The 22033-nt window shown below is 30.9% G+C and overlaps 1 protein-coding gene across 12 annotated transcripts in view; it reads right to left on the bottom strand.

Annotated features, from left to right (window-relative positions):
• Positions 1-10787: 10787 nt before the first annotated feature.
• The window catches only part of LOC112687625 (peripheral plasma membrane protein CASK), a 74218-nt gene continuing 62972 nt past the window's right edge, over positions 10788-22033 (bottom strand). For 2 of the 12 annotated variants that reach the window (XM_025560430.1, XM_025560441.1), the window contains 13 exons: positions 18450-18650; positions 17072-17236; positions 16861-16935; positions 16413-16442; positions 15671-15769; positions 15463-15601; positions 15294-15335; positions 14934-15050; positions 14754-14864; positions 14555-14662; positions 14243-14427; positions 13695-13883; positions 10788-11455 (listed from right to left, as the gene is read on the bottom strand). In XM_025560430.1, the coding sequence (XP_025416215.1) occupies positions 13704-13883; positions 14243-14427; positions 14555-14662; positions 14754-14864; positions 14934-15050; positions 15294-15335; positions 15463-15601; positions 15671-15769; positions 16413-16442; positions 16861-16935; positions 17072-17236; positions 18450-18650 (1452 nt within the window). In that variant the 3' untranslated portion in view covers positions 10788-11455; positions 13695-13703. Of the gene's footprint in view, positions 11456-13694; positions 13884-14242; positions 14428-14554; positions 14663-14753; positions 14865-14933; positions 15051-15293; positions 15336-15462; positions 15602-15670; positions 15770-16412; positions 16443-16860; positions 16936-17071; positions 17237-18449; positions 18651-22033 lie in introns of those variants that run through there. The other 10 variants (XM_025560433.1, XM_025560431.1, XM_025560432.1 and 7 more) reach the window with 10 other exon arrangements.

Genomic DNA, 22033 nt, shown 5'->3' with positions numbered 1-22033 from the left:
TACGACTTCTATTCTGTAGCGCGCTCTAGCGGAAGTTACTAATTCGGGACCTTTTTTTCTGTCCAGCCGGCTGTCATCAGTGTCCTTACTCTAATGTTCATGAGTAAGACCCATGATGTTTAACATAAAGGAAAACATCTGTTTTGTTCAATATTATCTACAAAATATTATCATTTTTTTGAAAGTAGTTTTTAGATTCTCGGCCGAAAAATTAAACCATTAATTTTTACGTGACATTATTGATAAAAAAAAACATTATGTGTCAAATAAAAAATTGTATCATAATTTAAATCTTCTTAGATATAGTCAATATTTTATTTTTACTATTACATATTGATAAACGTTTATGGTACTAACATTATATCATGCAACGTTATGTACATAGTATTCATATTATGTACAAAGTTTTAAGTTATATCACTGTGACCTGATTTTGAATCCCAAATATGTATTTTAAAATAAGAATTATGTTAATCATTTTTCTATTAAACACATCAATGAATCAACGTGTGATATAAAAATATCTGCGTAGACAGTGGAGTAATTGGGGGGGAGGGGGCAATCGCCCCTCTGAAAATTTTTTGAGAGATAAAGGTATAATTTTGCCCCCCAGATAATCCAACAGTACAAATAGCACCTTTTATTAATGAATTCTTATGGGTTTTATTTAACAATATTGGTACCTAGTACCTGCTATCTACAATTTATGTTTATCTAAACTATAAAATTAGTTAAGACTTATGTAAAATCAAACTATTAGATATACTGTATAAAATACATACAATAAAAATATGTTTTAACTGGTGAGGGGGAAGGGTGTAAGGGTTTGGTAATAATAAATATAATATATTGTCCCTCCTAGATTTTTTCCCAGTTACGCCACTGAGCGTAGATATCCGCATGACCATGTATAGATCATTTTTTGCCCTGGATAATTAATAAATTTAACTTAAAATTAGTATAATCGATGATGCTCGAGCGCTTCTAAGAAAAATGTGCATCTGCGAATGTTTAAATGTAATTATACGATCAGCCCCGGGGCCTTCAAAAGTTCTCGCTGGCTCTGCCCGCGAATATAAGCAGTACATTAACTGATTATATTATTTATTTAACGAATGGTTTAAAAACTTTCAAAATAATTCAAAAAATGCTATTAATGTATTTTATAGTAGTAGATAATATGCTGGATGATAGGAACCGAAGGTTTAACAACAGTTTTAATTTTTTAAACGTATTATCAGTATTTAGTTAAATATCAAACAATTTTTAAAATTTATAATTTCTTACGAAAGTTCTCAAATAAAGTAGTGAGCTGAAGTCGAGTAGTGAAAATTATGTGCAGTACCTAGCTGTAATAATATTGTGGAATTTTAAAAACAAATATGCTATACGAGAAAGTAATTTGAGAACATTTAATAATTATTGAATGCGTGTTGATTTAGTATATGAGAAAGTTCCGCTCAGCAAAAATAAGTTTTTCGACAGTAAGAAGAATCAATGCGTATTTATGGACATCTATGAATATGACGTGTCTAGGTAATTTAGTGTTGACATTAACCGAAATTGAGTTCTGTTTAGAATTATGCATGATCCTACAATGATTATTGACGAGTATCATAACATGCACTTAATTTGATTTATCAATAGGTACAAAATCAAGAACAGTACTGATAACAGAATTTGAAAATTATTCAAAAATAACAATATAAAAGTTGTGTACACAACTAATAGTTATGTTGTCACCGAGAAAACAAAATTGTATAGTTATAGTAACAATATTTTGGTTCCAATAACTGAACTTTTTATTTTTAGTGTATACCACAATGAAAAATAAATAAATTAAAATCACCAAATGCATATTATAAATAGTTATTGTAATTAATATTTACGATTGACTACAGAGTACATTTTAAACAGTATATTAAAAAATACCTAAAAGAAAAAAAGATGTATACTTTAAAAATTATTCTTATAACCAGGCTTGTTCTAGATTTTGATCAAGCGTAATGAATTGGTGGCCTAAATTTTGATTTTGCCATTATTTCGTAGGTTATTTGTTAATATTTGTAAGTGCAAATTCGGCATATTCATTTAAAGCTGGTTATTTCCAAAAGAATAAATTGCTTCTCGAACAACCTTTGGCATTTGTCGTTACATTATTTTGTTTATGAAAATCTTGAGTACTAACACAATTTGACTACAACTAAACAAAATAATTGTGTAAGCAAACAGGGAACATGGTTTTACCGTTATTTCTGCAACGCACAAAATTATTACATATTTATAACATAATAATGAATAAATATTAAATATAATCTATCTCATTGGCATAAATTCCGTATGGTGTTAAGGAGGAAGAAAATGTTTCAAGGATCACTTTTTGAAGCCTCGAAGGCAGTACATTTTGAAGAGATAAAATAATACTGTTTTGTTTAATTTTCACTAATGATACATTTGATGTAACATCCATACTCTACACTAAAATAAAAGTCGAAGAGCCACACAAACAACGACAGATTCCACAGTGTTTAAATTGTCAATCTTATGGTCACACTAAAAGCTATTGCAGCTATACTCCACGTTGTGTTAAATGTGGCGGAAATCATCTCTCCACGAATTGTTCCAAGTCACGCGAAACTCCTGCTACCTGCGCACTGTGCAATGCCAACCATCCAGCAAACTATAAAGGTTGCACTGTATATAAAGATCTCCAGCAACGACGATGCCATCTTGTGAGCTCCAAGCATGCCCGTCTACAACATCAAAAAAAGCCTCAACATCCTCCAGTCGACCACTCTAACTACCAACCAGCCAATCAACCAACCTGTCATACCACTAATAAACCTAGTACTCGTCCATACGTTAATGTAACAGATAACGACCCCACTCAAAATAATTCTGAAAATTCTTCAGCCAATGTTGATTTCATGCTTACCAAATTCTTAGATGAACTTAAATCAGTAATTAACCTCTTAATCACCCTTCTAACCATTGTCATCACTAAATTTATAGAATCTAAAAATGATAAATAATTCATTCACCTCTTACTCCCTCCTAATCCTACTCTGGAATGCTAATGGACTTAAAAACCATAGAAACGAACTTCTTATCACTCTCCAAGAAAAAAGAATAGATATAGTACTTATTTCCGAAACTCATTTTACTAATACATCCTATGTTAACTTCACTGGATACCATGTATACCGTGCAAATCATCCAGACAACTCTGCCCACGCTGGTGCAGCCATATATATGAGGGCTTCACTTGCATATACTCCATTACCTAACTTCCATACAAATCACATTCAATCGTGTGCAGTTTCCTTATTCCTCAACAATATACCTATTACCATAGTAGCGGCATATTGCCCTCCTAAACACAACATTTCACCGGATTAATTTACTGAATTCCTAGCCACCTTAAACAATAATTATATAGTTTGGGGTGACCTTAATGCTAAGCATATTCAGTGGGGCTACCGTACCTCTAACCCTAGAGGTAACTCTCTCTTTCAAACTGCCTACCACTCTAATATCTTAACTCTCGCTCCACCTAATTTCACCTATTAGCCCACATCTCGTCATAAAATGCCTGATATTTTAGATATTTTTGTCGCCAAAATTCCAAATAGCCTTCACACACAAACTCAAAACTTGTTAGACTCGTGTTCAGACCACTCACATGTATTGCTCTCAGTAGATTGCCAACCTCCTGATAAACTCAATTCATCGGTGCTATCTCAATATCGAACAGATTGGGAAAAATTTGGTCACATCTTATCTGAGAAAATAGATTTAAAACTTTGTCTAAAAACAGCGTCCGACATTGATGATGCTGTTAACCTACTCACAAATAACATTCGATCATCCGTCTGGGAATCAGCAATCCAACCACCCCCAAGAAAGTCTGAATTAAATCTTCCTATACACATCAGGACCCTCAAATCACTAAAACGTCGTGCACGAGAAATTTGGCGACATTCCAGATACCCATCCGATAAGCGTCACTACAACGCCCTTACACTTAAATTCTAACGCCTCCTTGCTAGTCATAGATCCGAAGATTATGCAAACTACATATCTTCACTCTCACATAATGATGGTTCACTTTGGAAGGCCTCTAGGAAACTTTTAAATATTTATAATCCAGCCCCTACTCTACGTGACGATGATGGTACCTGGGCGGTCTCTGACCAAGGTAAATCAAACATATTTATGAAACACTTAGAAAATACTTTCTAACCGCATTATAATATTCTATCACCCAGCAAAATTCAAGAAGTTGAAAGATTTCTCAATTCTCCACTGCAGATGTCGCCTCCTCCTCGAGCCTTTTCCCCTAGTGAAGTTTACTTTAATATTAAAAATTTCCCAGGAAAAAAATCCCTGGATTTGATCGAATAACTGCAAAAGTAATCAGGAACCTACCTAAAAAATCTATCTTATTCCTAATACAAATCTACAATGCAATGCTCAGACTATCCTATTTTCCTATTCTCAGGAAATATTCTACTATAATTCTCATATTAAAACCCAAAAAAACCCCCGGACACCCCGACTTCGTACAGACCAATCAGTCTTCTCCCAATACTTTCCAAGTTATTCGAAAAACTGCTATTAAAACGTATTCTACCTATTGTCGACCCTGCAAAAATTTTACTTAACTCGCAATTTGGCTTACGCAATAGCCACTCCACCATCCACCCAGTCCACAGGTTGGTAGACAAAATCTCCTATGCTCTGGAAGAGAAACTTTATTGCACTGGTTCGTTTCTGGATGTCTCCCAGGCCTTCGACCGCGTCTGGCATGCTGGTCTTTTATATAAACTTAAGATTCTTCTCCCTAGTCACTACTATTTAATCCTTAAATCCTATTTAGAAGAATGGCACTTCCCAATGTGAGTAGGCTCTACCTTTTCTGCTCCCACTTTAATTAATGCAGGCGTACCACAAGGCGCAGTCACAGCTCCCCTCCTATTTAACATATATATATCTGATCAACCTTCTTCCCTCCTTACTCTTGTTGGTGACTTTGCCAACGATAAAGTTATCTTAGCGTCTAGTTCTGATCCTCATCTAGCCTCCAAATATGTTCAAGACCACTTACACTTTCTTTAAGCCTGGTAAAAGGAATGGGGAGTTAAAATAAACGAGTCTAAATCGATCCACTGTACTTTTACGCTCCGGCAAGGAGTATGCCAGATCCTCCTCCTTAATAACCAACCCCTTCCTACTGCCCAATGTGTACGCTATCTTGGAGTCAACATAGACCGTCGACTTACTTGGTCAGCACACATTAAAAATAAAACTCGAGAACTTAACGATCATTTTCGCCTTTTTCGGCCGTTCCTAACTTCCAAAAATATTAAATTACCTACTAAATTACTGCTGTATAAACTACTACTCAGACCCATCTGGTCCTACGGTTTGCAGTTATGGGGCTCAGCCAAAGTATCAAATACAAACCGTATACAAAGGTTTCAATTCAAAGTCCTTCGCGTCATCTCTAAAACTTCCTTCTATGTTTCAAATAATACCCTTCATTCTGACTTCAATTTACCCACCGTCACTGAACTAGCCAAGCTCCACTATAAACGATTCAATAAAAAGTTAACACATCATTCTGATCCCCTTATCGTCCAACTTTCATCTGAAACTATTCCAGGAAATCCACACAAAAGATTAAAAAGGCAATGGTGTCGTGACCTGCTTATATAATATTAAAAAAAAAAAATGTATATATATGTTTGATCTTTGTTACTTATAAGTTATAACTATTATGTACTCATTGTAGTATCATTGTTATTATTATTATTATTTTAGGATTAAATCTTTAAATTTATATCATGCTAAAGTACTTCCGATGGGTGGTCTCTTCCCTCTGTCTGTTTTGTTCTATTATTTTTCTATTACTTAAGCTTATTGTTCATTAATTGTAACAGATAGCGTAATATAAAAATTTGTTAAAAAAAGAAAAAGAAATTTTCACTAAATATTTCTTTTCTTTTCTTTGAATTTTCGAAGTTTCTTCTCATCGAATGAATACTTTTTCCTTTTAATCCGGGTCTGGACTAAAATTATTCAAATACAATGTTAAGAGATTAAAGTTTTATTTAAAAAAAAAGAAGTTTATGCATTATTGTACTTATATTCCGATTTGAACGATTAAAAATAATGTTGGAAATAAAAGTATATATATATATATCACTAATTGTGAACTGGACGAAAAAATATCGACTGGTTTCATCCAACTTCATTACATCAATAAATTGAATATGTAAATAATAGTATTTATAAGATTGAAAATATTTAACAGCATTACTGCGTTAGGTTAATCACAGATTCGTCTTAAGTTTTTATTTTAGATCAGTTAAACGTATACAAAAATAATTGAGAAGCATTAAGTTCAACAGAAAACAAATAATACGTAATAATATTATGTAATAGTATCAGTGGCGGTCAAACGGGGGGGGGGGATGAGGGAAATAGATCCCTCCATGACCTTTTTTTAAATATTTATAATTCATCCATATTATACATAATATAATATAGGTATTCATCTATTTTCTATTTAAATAAATAAATATACTGTACTTATTAGTTATTATACAGTCTCTAGGCTCGAATAAAATTAACAGTTCAAACATAAAACACTAAAATATTAATTGGAACAAACTTTTTAGATTTTTTTAATTTCCTTTATAGTTAAATTATAAGAATGTATGAAATTTAAATTTAGTACTTAATGCTTAACATAATATATTATATTATTATATGAATTGTGTAATTATATTTTTTTAGAGTCGTCTCAATGGTTTAGCCACTATGGCTGTTCATCGTGGGGTTGTCAATATTACTGCAGATGAAGTACTGGACGAATTGGCAAAAAAAACCAGAAAAATAGATTTAATAATATAAATATCATTAATAATAATTAATAATATCATTAATATAATATAATTTCCATGTTTAAAAATAAAGATTTTTATATATAGTATTTGTTAAAAAATCAGCTTCATCCCCCCATGACAAAATCACTTGACCGCCATTGAATAGTATTGTGACTAGTTTCAAAGTTAAATACACTTTAATAATTCGTTTTAAATTTGAAAATTACCAGGAAATAATTAATATCTTAAAAATGTCAGTATTCGTAAAGCTATAATTATGTATGTTTATACACACTGTATTATATAATTTATGTAAAGGATCAAAAACGCATGGTTTTTTTGCTTCACTTACAGGATTTGCGTTCGAGAATATATTAAAAGTTTTTTAGAAGGACAGTGACCGTTTACATATACGTGTCAAACCGCGTCCGCCCAATTACATAATATTGTCCCTTACAAATATATCGTGTATAACGCCCGGCGTATATGTCCCAGTGGTTTTAACCGCAGACTTGAAAAGGAGAAGAGACTCGAGCTGTCGACGACACCAGTTTGCGTATGTAGCAAGTTAGTGTGATACGTGAAAAAAAAATATTGGCGACATTTTCTTCGTCATAATATTTGAGCTTCGAATCGTTTTTTCCGACGCAATGATTAATCGTCGCCTTCATACGTGTGTATGATGTACGGAGCACAATGTAGGCGCGCATGGACTACAGAAGTCGGAACACATCCGTCACGCGTAGGTACAACGTGATTTATACATTTATGGTATTTTTATATTTTACATAGAAGGATAACGAAAATAGACTCGGACAGTACTCCTTACGCCCGAACGATCGATCCGAGCATTTCGTCCGCACCCCCTCCAACAACTCAACTAATGCGATTAATATCAACAGCGTAGCTGGATTGTACGGCATTGTGTCACAGATAATAAGTAATGCGATGCCCAAGTAGATGATCGAAAACTGTTTATCACGAATACAACATCATTTATTTTTAATTCAACGAGTGTTTAGTGATTATTTCAGGGGATGATCAAGGGGTATTATTCCCTCCCCACCTCAATAAAAATGTTTTTATTTATCCCTTTGGCATACCGTATAACCACCTCCCCTCCGAAAATTTAAGATAACGCACCGCAACATAAGGTCTGAAATAAATACTGGGCATGTATGATTACCAACAGAAAATTCGTACATCGCATATCGTTCTGCGTCGTATGAATATACCCACTAGGCTCATGGTTGATGTACTGTTATATATGTACGGATGTATGGTTATGTTTTTTCTTATCTTCTAAAAACCAAACACGCGTAAATCGAACGTATACAGATGTGTAGTATTGTTGGATTTCAAAATAATATTTAAACGAAATCATGACTAGAATTAGACGGCAGTGTTTTAAAATATATTATTTAATATTGTTTAAATGACGTTGGAATATTTTATCCACATCGGAAACTGCAGGAGTTTGTACATGAATGTACTTTCGTGTTAAATATGAACAGTAGTGTGTTAGCACGAACCCAATCAACAATAAAAGCTTATTAATGTACATTCAATCGAAGTCAATAGACTGGATTAAGTTGGACTCGATAATTTTAAAAGTAACATTTATTTTTTGTAGTTTTTAAAAAAATGAATTCATATTTATGCGAAAGGATTGAGGGGTATATGTTATACTTACGACGTATACGACGAGTATACAACGTTTCAACGGGTGAAATTATTTAAATATTTTAATAAACGTCGTTTATTGTCCTCTTCGTTCAAAATCCACTTCCTCGAATACGTAACCAATTTGGTGTACGCCTCCCGCAAAACATTGTTCAATTTCCCATTGAAATGATACGAACAAAATTATGCGGCACGAAGCACAATTAACGGTTTAATAAAAACTATAAAACTGTGCGCAGTTTTTCACGGGTCCAATTGTCGCGGTAACAGTATGATAACATTTCATTCACGGTTATGGATCGCTTGTCAGCAACGAACGGCCCGAGAACGTCGGTTGGTCGCAGGTTTCCGTTTTAAACAAGTTCTGTCTCGAGGAAGTTTCACGGTCTGCACGACGTTCCTGCGTGATTATGATAAATTAGTGTTGTCGAAATTTATTCAACTCGTGCAAAACAGCAATATTCACAACTATTTCGAACGGTTTCGGTAACGCGTGGCCGAAGACACCAGCGACGTCCGAGTTATAACCGCGGTCCAACCATATATATATATCCATAACGCCCACTGCTGAACACCCGAACATTAATCGTGCTCGAATAAAACAAAACGTAACGTTTTTATGTTGACTGGACGTCTTACACCTACATTATGGATTGTTAAATACTAATACGTTATACTTTGAATATAAAGCGTTTTGTTTCTCTAGCCTCGCAATAATTTTCTCGGTCGAGCCGCCAGTTTTTTTTTTTTGCAAAAAAAAAATAAAAAAGTAATTACTTAATAAAATAACTACCAACGCATTATTTTCACATTGTTTTCAAGTCTTACGTTTTTTGTTTCATGTACATCGCACCTGAATTTCTAATCTCAACTGATAAGTGCTTTTCATTCCTATTATTCCTGATCGTGCGGTGTGTGTTATTATCCCACTAAAACGTGCTAAACCGCGAATGTTCAGGGACGCACGTACGCACGTTATTTATGAGAAAGAATAAACTTCCGAGGGATTCCGATCTCCGGGTAAGAATTTTATTCCCAAAGGGGAGTCCACTCAAAATTGTCAATATTATTTTGTTTAAACAAAAGGGTTTGTACCATTATCATATTGTTTATATCGATATATATTTCTCTCTAAGTTGTTCTTGGTTAATTTATACTACTTAAAGAAAATATGATTATTATTTTTATACTTACAATACCTGCAATTTTTTTGTAGCTTTTTCTTATTTATTTTTTTGTTTTTAACGACTAAGTATTACAATAAATTATTCACGTTACCTTATAATAAATATTATGTTACATACAATTTTACTGCAGTGTGGCAGTAAGTCCCTGAGAATGAAATAAAATAATAAAACTCAAAATTATAAGTATTTATAAATGTAGATAAATAAAAGGTAGAATAACTCGTATGATATAGAATTATAGATCATATAGAAATGAATAATAATAATTGTGTACCTGTGTATATTTTTAATATCGCATGAAAAAACAAAGTAGTCAAATTACGTTGTTTTAATGAGAGCTGTTTTTTAAAAATTACAGTACAAATACATTTTTAAAAAATAAGATAAAAAAAACCGTAGCAAATAAATTAATCTCACTTAATACAATAAATTCTATATAATACAACTCTAATATAGGTATATGATTGATTATTAATATACAATTTTGATGATGTAGCAATATATATTTTTTTATAAATATTTTTATATTTGTACCTATGAGAATTATATTTTATTTTATTTTTTGGTTGCTACAATTCCATTAAATATTAAACTATGACCATGCGTCAAACACTGAGTATAATATATTATGGATTCGTATTTATAAAACAAATCTCAACTAATTCAGTTTTATGTGTATCTAATCTCATGATGTTTATTAATATATAAATATTTGAAAAACAAAAAGGAAAAAAACACATACCATGTATTCTAATTGGGAGTATTTGTACAACAAACCTGGGGTCTTATTTCCGGAAGACATATAATAAGTAATAGTAGGTATTGAATTACACCGGGTAAACTTGTGTTTACAAATATTATTCGTATATTATCAAAAATAGGGCCTCGATAATAAAACAATAGACGTAGTATATTATTATCATCCATATATAATATTATACAGTATTTAGATTGCCAGCCACATAGCGGCTATTTTTGAGCAACTGTAAAAGAATATAGGAATAGGAATGACTAAGACGAAAATGAATTAACCAAGGCATCTGTACACTGTTATTTAAGTCAAAAAAGCTTCAATAGAAGCTACAACGAGTCACTAACAAAATGAGTAACTATGTATAATTCATATATGTAATTATAAAGAAAATACTCTCGCGAGCAATACAATTATAACAACAAAATAGCGACTAAATAAGTCAACAAGTATAATATTAATAATATTTTTGATTTTTGGGATCAACTTAATAGGTACCAAAATAAATCGATTTATGTAGCTTATAAATAATTAGGTTTTTAAAACAAAATATGTTAATGAGTTGTCAAAATATTGCTATAGTAATAACAAATGATTAAGGGGAATGTTGGTGTTAGGCGTGTGTATTAGTTGCGTTAACATAATTATATTATTGGACCCAAAACATAGACCTAACAATTTGGATAAAATAAATTAACCTTATAAACACTCGCCTTCAGTTTCTAATAAAAACAAAATTAATATAAATTAATGAGATCTGTGATTAGTTACCACTTAACGCTAATTTTACAAAAGAAAAACAAATTAATTTAATAAATCAAATTAGGTACCAAAATTTGCAGATCTATGTGTTAAGTATGAGTCAGTTGTACAAAATGTTGAACCGTGTCGTGTTGGTGGCACTCAAGATCATATAATTATTAGTAGTTTAATATGTTGGTAGCCTGGAAACAAAAATAACGTAACGGTTAAGGTTTTGGGTAAAAATATAAAACAACTTCACTAGTAGCGTAATAATTGGCATAATACGGGACCAAGCAGTGGTATAAAAAAAATTAAGTTGCAATAATATTATTTTACGATCGTGCGTCTCCCAAAATTCGTATTTTCTTGTTAATGATTTTCAAAAAATAAATAATACGAGTACATATATATATTTTTACTACAGACCAAACTTGATAGAAATGTTAAAAAAAAATTCGTAGGTTACAGGTCTATTTACGGTTTATACGGATGTGCATATTATACTCTGTAATTGTCCCCCAATGTTTTCAATTCAATCTATTTCCAACGTTATATAATGGTTCTAAGCTAATCGAATTATTTGTGAATTACGGTATTTTCGCCGCGATTCATGTTATGACATTCGTATAAAGAGAATTTGTTAAGTCTAAAAACCAGTAGCCATGTAGAACTTTAGTTTAGTTAGGGCCTATTTCACTATAGATTGATACTGAAATCGGCTTAAAAAATTATCAACGTCGAAACTTTGGAAGAAGGAAGACATTTAAAGGTGTAAGATAGAGTTTTAAAATCCTGCCGCTCTTGCTGGAAACGATGTTTAGAACGCGGTATGAAATATTTTCCAATAATCCAGTTTTAATCGGTGTATAGTACCGAGTAAGTTCGTTAATTTGTTACCGGTGATGGGGTGAATCGATTTCGGAGGCCCGTGTTGTAATGTTCTATATATGAATGTTTACAAAATATTATAACTGTAAACTATTATTCCATACGAGGCGGAAATAAATGAATGGTCGGTCATCTACATAGTAAAAACAATAAAAGGCAACAGCAATGGTGATCAAGCAGTCGCGGGGTGTCGCAGATAACGATAAGTTTTGATTACGAGTTTAATTTTTATTTGTTTTATTGTAAGATTGAAGTTATTATAATCCATTTTTGTTTTAAATAGAATACTTGTTTTTCATTTATATTTTCTAATATTTTAGGAATATCTAATCTCTAGTAAGTGTACTGAAGCGTTTGTGGTGAGAAAATATTTTTATAAAGTAGCAAGACGTTTTCTCATTCAGTACTCGTTATCGTGATCAGTTGAGAAATATTACGATTTGGTCTAGGTTATAGAGATCTCATCCACAAACATCCAGTACTCGTTAACGTGGTCAGTTGTTCAAGAGTAAAGTCACCTTAGAGTTATAAAGTTTAAATCCTGTGGCACTTGTTAATTTATCCTTTTATGCAGTATTCATTATCATGGTCAACAAAAGGATGATTAAATAAATTTTAACCAAGTGTATTGATATTTACATGGTTGACGGTCTGAGACCGTCAATAATCGAAATATATCTGTTATATACAGGCCTTTTCGTGGCGTACACGACAAAGTTAATTTTTTATTTTTTTTTGTTTAAAAAAATAATAGATTATAATAACTTCAATCTTACAGTAAAACAAATAAAAATTAAACTCTTTTCGTTAGCACGAATACCTTGCGACTACTCGATCACCTTTACTGTTGTCTTATATTGGTTTTGAAATGTAGATGATTGGGTATTCCTTTATTTTTGTCTCTTATAGAATAATAGTTTAGTTATAATATTTTGTAAACATTCATATTTAAGGCATTACAATACCAGTTAATGCGTTGTTCTGGCGGAGAAAGACAAATATTGTTTGTAGAATGCGCACTCTCGTATATATTTTGACCAAACACTTATATAATAACATACTGTGTAATTTTTTATACGCAGGAAACCAAGATGTGTATGAGAGAGAGAGAGAGAAATTATTAGACCTACTATTGCTAGGGTACTATTATTTTGGTTATGTCACTGCAATTTAAATTGTCTAAACAAACGTGATGTGTTTCTTACGATTACAATATATTATGTTTTCACGATCAATAGCGCGGCGAAAATATTATGGGCACGAACTGGTGCAGATAATCACAAGTGCATTAACAACGTCGCACGTATACATATGGCGACGGGTTTGACACATATTGAAAATATATAAATACTTCGCCCTGGGGTTAAAAATATTTCTGCCACGCTACTAATTGTGATAGATGCATGTGGATTTTTAATGCACAACGTAGCGTTGTCTCGCCGGGTGAATAAAACAACAGAAACTCATCTCTCGAGTAAATATTGTTCGGTTCGATTTGTATGATATATATTTGAAAAATCTTATGGAGTGTAAGTAGTGTAGTATACTTACGTTTAAAATTTAATATACCCATGCAACAGGCACCCATTGTGGCGTTGAGTGCACTCGGTCCATTACCCTTTCCAGTTCATCAATGGTTTCTTCGATGTCTTCATTGACAATAGTTATGTCGAACAGATGTTCGTACGCACGTTGGAGCAGTTCGGATTCGTTGGCGAGTTTTTCTAGACTTCCATCAAACTGTATACATAGATCAACAATTTCATGGACAATAACAACATAAACATCGTGGTATCGAGCATAGACACAAATAAATACATAAAAAAACTAGACGGCCGACTACACACTGTTCATGGATCGCGCAGCTATATTCCAACAGAGCAATATTGACAATGATCGATATGAACACTATAACTGATGTTAGTTAGTAATTGTTCATTAATTATCGACAAACTATTGATACAACGAGAATAATTTATTTATAATACAATATGTATAGGTAGATGCGGTCAATCTAGTTATTATTTTATTATGTCTATGCGGTATGGAGTGCGAAAACACAATGCCATTTATTAAAGATACGCAAAAACTGTACTGACACTCACATCTGTGAGTGATCGGTGTGGCGGGGCAGCAATGAATACAACCAACGGCGCGAACTCGGCTGTGCGCAATATTTTCAGCGCTTGGGGTTCGACGTCCAGTATGGCGATCTTGCCCTCTTGATGAATTTTTCTGATCGTGTCGAGCTTCGTGCCATACATGGCGTCATCGTGGGTGCCTACTTAACAATTCATGTCATTACACTTGCGTTGGAAAAGTATCATCGATTTACAAAATAGCTCCACGGACGAGACAATGAGGCCTAGGAGCTAACATGTATACTATTATGGAGGGAAGGTCTATCTTACCATATTCCAAGTACTCGTGCGCGTTGATGTCGGTCATCATCTCATCGTACGTAACGAAATAATAAGCTATGCCGTTTTCTTCACCCGATTTCAGCGGTCTTGTTGTATCTTGATCACGAGAAACAAAAAATAAATATTTATAAGCATTACAATATTATGTTGCGTTTATGAATTTTCGTAGATTTTTTTGTTTACTCACGAGCCATAGGATAAGCGTATTTATCCGGATGTTTTTGGATGATTGTGTTTTTTATATGCCTCCGGCCGACCCCGTGCGCACCAAGAAGAACCAACGTTTTCCGTTGGAACGCTTGAACGAAAAAATATAGTTATATTATTATGCTACGTGTGACATAAGCACAATGTTCAATAAGCTTACATGGTAGTTTAACTACTTCTTCGTAAGTGGCCAAGTCAATATGGTCGAATACAGCGTTGTGTTTGGCTAGATATTTTTCTTTTAATTTTTTTTTACGTCCGAATATTGAGCAATTAACTACAACAAAAATCCGATTAGTTTTCAAACTTGCCAAACCATTGGAAAAATTAAATATAAATAACAAAAATATGAAAATATCGGTATACGAGTACATTATAAAATATTTACAATAATCATTATATATAAATATATAAGTATTAAACATTTTGTTAATTCTAGGAAATGTCTGACACTACTATTATATAATGACATTATCTAAAAAAACAAAAATTATTGAATTACAAGAAGCAAAAACCTTACCGGTGGTACCATCACACCCTTCGTGTGACGAGCAACTGGATTCTTTGGTACGGCAAAGTTATAAAATAGAAACACACAAGCAACACATATTTTAGGAACGCACGAGAAAAAAATTATAAAATACCAAGTCACACGAAAACCCGAAAAGTCCATAAATAACAATTTATACCTTGTTCGTGTTTGGAATTTTCTAGAGCTTTACAGGTGATACGCCATTCCTGGAGTTCCGGCGATGGTATTAGCCCAGCTGAACCGGCTGAGTTGTCTTTGCGGGCTTGCCACCAATGATGATCGTCTTTACTAATTATCTAAAAATAGTGAAATAACCATTATTTATAGTAAATAATTTTTAATATAGAAAAATAAAAGATCTATACCTGTAATATGTCTCCAATGTTGAACGTTATACCAGCTTGTGCGCATGGTATTAAGTCATCTTGAAGGGGATCGTAGCTGAACTGAGCACGAACAAATATCTATGGAACACATTGATATACGGATAGGATGGTTGGATAAATAAAAAAATAAATAGTAATTTATTTTAAATTAATCAAAAATAATACACTTTATTATGATAAAAATATAACTATAATAAAGAAACAAATATCAAATAGTTAATACAAATATAAATAAATAATAAATACTTTAAACTAAAGGCAATAGTTGTAACTTTTATTTTTATATTATATAGACAGCCTTTTTTCATAAGTAAATTATTTAAGTATCGTATCATAAATTCGATTAAATATAGTGTTAGAGTATCAAGTATGGTATATTAAAATATCTTATGATGGTTTTAAGTATAATAATTGATTAATGTATACGTATTTAATTGTTAGTACGATATTTGATACTTTAACTATTATAATGTTAAATTAAAATATAATATAAAATTTGAGTTTGAGAAAAAAAAAGGGATTAAATAATAATATGATCAGAAGTATTGAGAAGTTGTGTGCATTTTCAGTACATAGGAAAATAGTAATAAAAATACGATTTTAAAGAAATCTAACTACATCATCATAATTTGAACCAAATATTATTGCAGAAGAAAATAAAATTTAACTACATGGCATTCTCAAGAAATGTAATAAGCTGATGAAATCATTTTGTACTTACAATCACAGGTAATGGCTTTATCCTGAACAACTATGAGTGAGCATAAGTTAAAAAAAAAAAAAACACAAAAAGATCAAATATTTGAAAACAAAGTCAATATTGATAAGCTATTATACAAACTGTAAACGTATATATTATACAAAATATGTTAGATAGAAATTCTATGCCTGACGTGGACCAAATTCAAAAAATAGATCACATAATATTAGAAATTATGGTGGAAGTTTTGAATAAATGGTAAATTTATTTTGTGTATATGTACACATATAATACGTTTATAATTATATAAACTATATAAGCATATGAAGAACATAAAAATTTAGATTTAAATCGATAACAGGGAAAATAATGTAACGATTCAATGGTTCCTCTGTATTAATGAGGATTAATCGATGGATGGATGATTTTTTAATTTGGCCAACACCGGATAGAGTTCACATGGGCTTACTTGTACCTCGCATGGTGGCGGTGCACTTCTGTAGGATGGCACTATCTTAAAAGTGACGGATCCTCTGGCTTCTCTCTGAAAAACCAATAGAACAACGTACTATTTTATAACGTATGTATGTACACGCGCATTGGCGAGACCATTGTAAAAAAAAAAAAAAAAATTAAACCACTACGGACGTATAAATGTAACAAGAGCATTTTATACCGACCAAAAGTTTCTGAAGCGCTCCCACGGATTGGTTAGACACCGATATTCCGTTGATTTCTCGGATTTCGTCTCCGACGTGCAGTGTGGCTTGACGATGAATCATGCCACCGTGCATTATGCGCGCGACAACACACTTGCCGTCTTCGTTCATTTTTAACGTTATACCCTGAAAGCGAAATGAATTAAATTTTTCTTTTTACGTCCATAAATACACACATACACATACAATTACATTACTATTCAATATGTAAATTGTCAATTAATTTTGTCATTAAATCCGAACGAGTTGAAGTATATAATTAGAAAATGCTATCAAAACGTACGTTTTGGAATTTGATCTGTAGTACAATCAAATTCATTACACATACTACGTTCGATGTATTATTATAAAATATATCAATAATAAATATTATTACTGAGAATATCTGTAAATCTTCATTGCGAAGTACAATCTGGGTTTAATTTTATGAGATCATATTTTACCTATAAGAGATATTTCAAGAAAAATTTACGGAACATTGCCAACACTAAAGTATTAGAAAGAAAAATCTAAGATTGAAATAATGATATAACCGTCAAAATCCACGTAAACGAACGCGGTTAATTTCAACTATTAATTGTCAAACTAAAATGTATCACGACGTATACGGGCGCACTTAATATACTTAAATAAATTCAAAAAAAGTATTTAATAAAATCTTATGTATTTAAATAGACACAAACAATTTAAAACGTCAATTTTTTTTTTTATAGTATTTTTAATAAGTACACGGAAGAAAATCTGAAAGAAATTGAGACATTAAAAAATGTCGTAGTTACAAGCAATATCCGGTTTCAGATCTTATAAATTATATAAAACTGTTGGTGTTTATTTTCAAGAGTTAATAGAAAAACATTTAAATATATAAAATAAAAATATTTAACATAAAGAATAATAATGTAAAGAAATAACAACGAATTGTAGTAACAATATTATAAAATAAAAAGGTTTTTTATTAATATATATTATGATAAATAAATAAATACTTAGTCTAGAGTATTATTATATTTGTAGAGTACGACCGGTTTCAAATTAATATTTTTGAATATATATTTAATATTTATAATACTAATTTAATTTTTTATTATTTTATTATGTATTTTATTAATAAGTGTTTTCAATTTATTTATAAAAAAAAAAAAAATATTATTTTTAAATCAACCTTCATCTTTCAAAATGCATTTTGGAATAAAAAATTTAGTGCGTATTTTTTTGTGTATCCTTAAAATTTTACCGCGTAATTTTCGCACTATTTAAGCGCAATTAAATTTTATTTACAACAATCAATACAAGAGATACCGCTATACCTACACATGCATTATTACAACTCAAAACGTACCATTGGCTCGTCGGTGTTCTTTTGGAATTGTACAAGTCTGACGCGCGTGACGTTCTCGGGTTCTATGTCGTCGTCCAGACCGTTTTCGCCATCATCGATGCCGTTGCCGTTCAAATACGGCAAGACCAACGGCGGCGTCACTCGAACAGCTTCTTCACCGAATATCTCATGAGCCGCTACATCGTGGGCTTGCATCAGCGACTGGAACATCAAGCATTTTACATAAATATTATTATTATTAATGGATCATTAATATTATTATGTTTATCATTAATGTCGAGTTGACTGTACTCCAACTTAGAGAGCACAGATCAAGGAGAGCCGCATTAAAACCCTATGTAAACCAAATAAAAACAACATACGGTATAACAACAATAACTCTCAACGGCGATTAAATAAACCCGGACAATGTCAATAAATGGAACTCAGGTTTATTTAATTGGACTTAAAAGCGAATTTTCTTGGACGATATCTGAAATGACTGTCTCTCGCTCGGACATTTATGGAAGACGGCAAACTTGCGTATTATAATCAATGCCCGGAGGGGTGTTTTGAAACAATCCCTTTGAGACTTTCTTGGAATTATATTGCACATGATAAATTACAACTCGGGTAAATATAAATTATTAATGTATAGTATCATTATTTGATTATGTGAGTTAGAGGTTTCGTCAGTACCATAAATAACAATATAGGTGTATAATTCATATTGAAATACGGAAATTGTGAGTTACAGTTAGTTAAATTGTAAGTTTTTCTTCTATCTCTACTTTATTATTTAGAATTTACATACGAGTATAAGACGGTAATACGTAGGGAAATTAAATTATGCATTCATATGTACTATCAATTATAATGTAAAAATGTTATTTATCGTACAAGTTATTATAATAATTTATATATTTGAGTCAGGTATCTACAAATATAATAAAATTGGACAAACAATCCCAATAATTTAATTACAGTAAATAAGAATTTAGTAAAACCTTTTATGTCGACTATACATTTGGAATTCTATGTTGACATTATATTTTATTTGTACAACACAAAGTTTCCATTAAGCATATTTTAGCTACACAACGAAACCTAACCACAAAAACAATTCTCAGTTAGTCTACAATAAAATAAAACTTTAGCCATTTGAGACGGTTCGTTTAGCAACTTTGTAGACCACTTGACATATACTTTTATCACCAATTTTTTTTTGTCTTTCGTGTATGAAAAATTTTCCTACAAAAGTGAACGCATATCTAAGTTTACTAATGCTTTATTTGATATATTTTATGATTTTTTTATAATCAACTAAATTATAATAATTTGTTTAATAAAAATACATAGGTAAGTATATTTTTCAATATGAAATATAAAACGGTATTGATATGAGAATAAAAATTGTCAATCATGTCTACTACTAAAAAACCTAAGAACCTTTTGTAATTCAAATATAAAACTTCTTTTTTATTGAAGTAATTTTATATTTTGCTACTCAATATCCGTTCATTATTTATTATTATTATTATTTTTTATTATTCATTTAATACATTAAATATTTTTATAATATTATATTGTTTGTTTTTAAAAACAATTTTTATTTTAAAAATCTACAAATTTATTAATACAATGTCAAAATTTATAAGTTATTTAAATCACGATAAAAAAATTAAAAAAAATCTATATTTATATATTATTTAAGTGCGAAAAATCGAATCCCAAATAAAACATAATCAATTTCCATAGGTAAAACGGTAAAATAAAAATAACTGTAAAAACAATTAATTTGGTTATAACGAGTAATTTGGGAATTTCATATTCATTAGTCTCATGTTTAAGATTTATGGTATTTGCATATTTGTTTTATTCTATTACGAAATAATATAAGTAAGATTCAAATTTATTTCCGACTAACAAATTTAGTATATACAAATTTTTTTCATTGAATACTTTTGCATATTTCAGTATCAAAGTGTTATTTTGCTATACTAATGTTTTTAGTAAAAATGTTTGCTTATACTTTTGTTGAAAGAGTTTAATTGCATTCAGTTTATATTATACACAATATTACAATAAAAGTTGAATAGTGTGTTCGAATTGACTAACAAAATGCCTCGAGAAATATTATAAAATAATGCATATATTAATACGTACACCACTCTAAATGAACACGTTTGGTAGAAGCGAGGATACAAGAAATGAACATAAATTTAGAGTAACGAGAAAAATTAAATATTCGTATTGACACATTATCAAGTACGATTTAAAATATGTCACACCTACAGTGCCGGGTTAACAAATTTGTCGCATGTGGGCAGATTTTAAAATTCCGCCCTTCAATCCCCTCCACAAATCAATATATATATATGTACGTATACACAACAAGTAACATCGGTACTTTTTAAATTTATAAATTTTATTATGTACTAAATACAAACATTTTAATACAAATGTATTCAATATAAGAAATGTACAACTATTTTCTAGCTTTCTGAGTAGCAAACTCTTTAATAATATAATTTAAATCTGTTTTTTAGGATAATATTCTCAATAGACATTAGAGCCAACGATGACATATTTTCATTAGATAATTATAGTATTCTCTGGTAATTCTTGACTCTTTTTAAAACTGAGAAGGATCTCTCTCCACTAGCATTTGAACATAGTATAGATAAAAAAAGTTTTAAAACTATTTCCACAGTAGGAAATGAATCGTTCAACTTTGATAGTATAAATGCTACAAGAAAACTGTGCATAGATAATTTTTCATCTTCTAAAAAATAGTTTATTATTGTTTTAAATTGTATAATATTCTCAAGGTCCGGTTCTAAATCTTTCCTATAAATATATACTAATTGCTTTGATTTTTCTCATAAAATATCATCGTCAATAATTGAAAAAAAAAAAATAAACAGCTCATCAATTTCAATAGATGCCTTTTTATGCACTTTCCACTTATAATTATTGAAAATAAAATATTAAGCACGTTTGTTTTTCAGTCCATCGTGATTCGTGAATTGCACTCGACAACGACGACAACTATAATCATGAAACTCGAGAGATTTAATAAAAACAATTGCTTGGTAGTGTATAAATAAATTATTTGAAATTATTATCAAATTTAATAATCTGATGGTTATATATTATAATACACACATAGAGATATATAAGGAATATAACAAACACAGTAGTATGTCAGTGTAACAAAAATAAAAATATATAAATCCGAGTGCTAAATAATATGTTTTTACCGTTAATACGCTGAAATTATTTGATTGAAACACAAGGGTGAGGCGGCAACTTTAGAGGATGCCTTTAAATCTGAAAGCAATATATCACGCTCAATTCGAAAAACGATTCGGAGAAAAGTTCTGTTAACTTTATTTTATGTACAGCACATACAAATATTATGTTCTATAGACAGAATTATTTGCTAAGATATTCGTGATAAATACATACTTCAAATCATAGGATAAACCTTAAGAGATAAAATTAATTTTAAGTATTTTACCAAAATAGTTAAATAGAAGTATTTTATATTATAATTACATAAGTTATAAATTCTTGTTTATATAATAAAATAATATACTTGA

The sequence above is a fragment of the Sipha flava genome, unplaced genomic scaffold, assembly GCF_003268045.1.
Source record: "Sipha flava isolate LNK unplaced genomic scaffold, YSA_version1 35a_pilon_pilon, whole genome shotgun sequence".
Lineage (NCBI taxonomy): Eukaryota > Metazoa > Arthropoda > Insecta > Hemiptera > Aphididae > Sipha > Sipha flava.
This window is presented reverse-complemented; position numbering and strand designations above follow the sequence as displayed.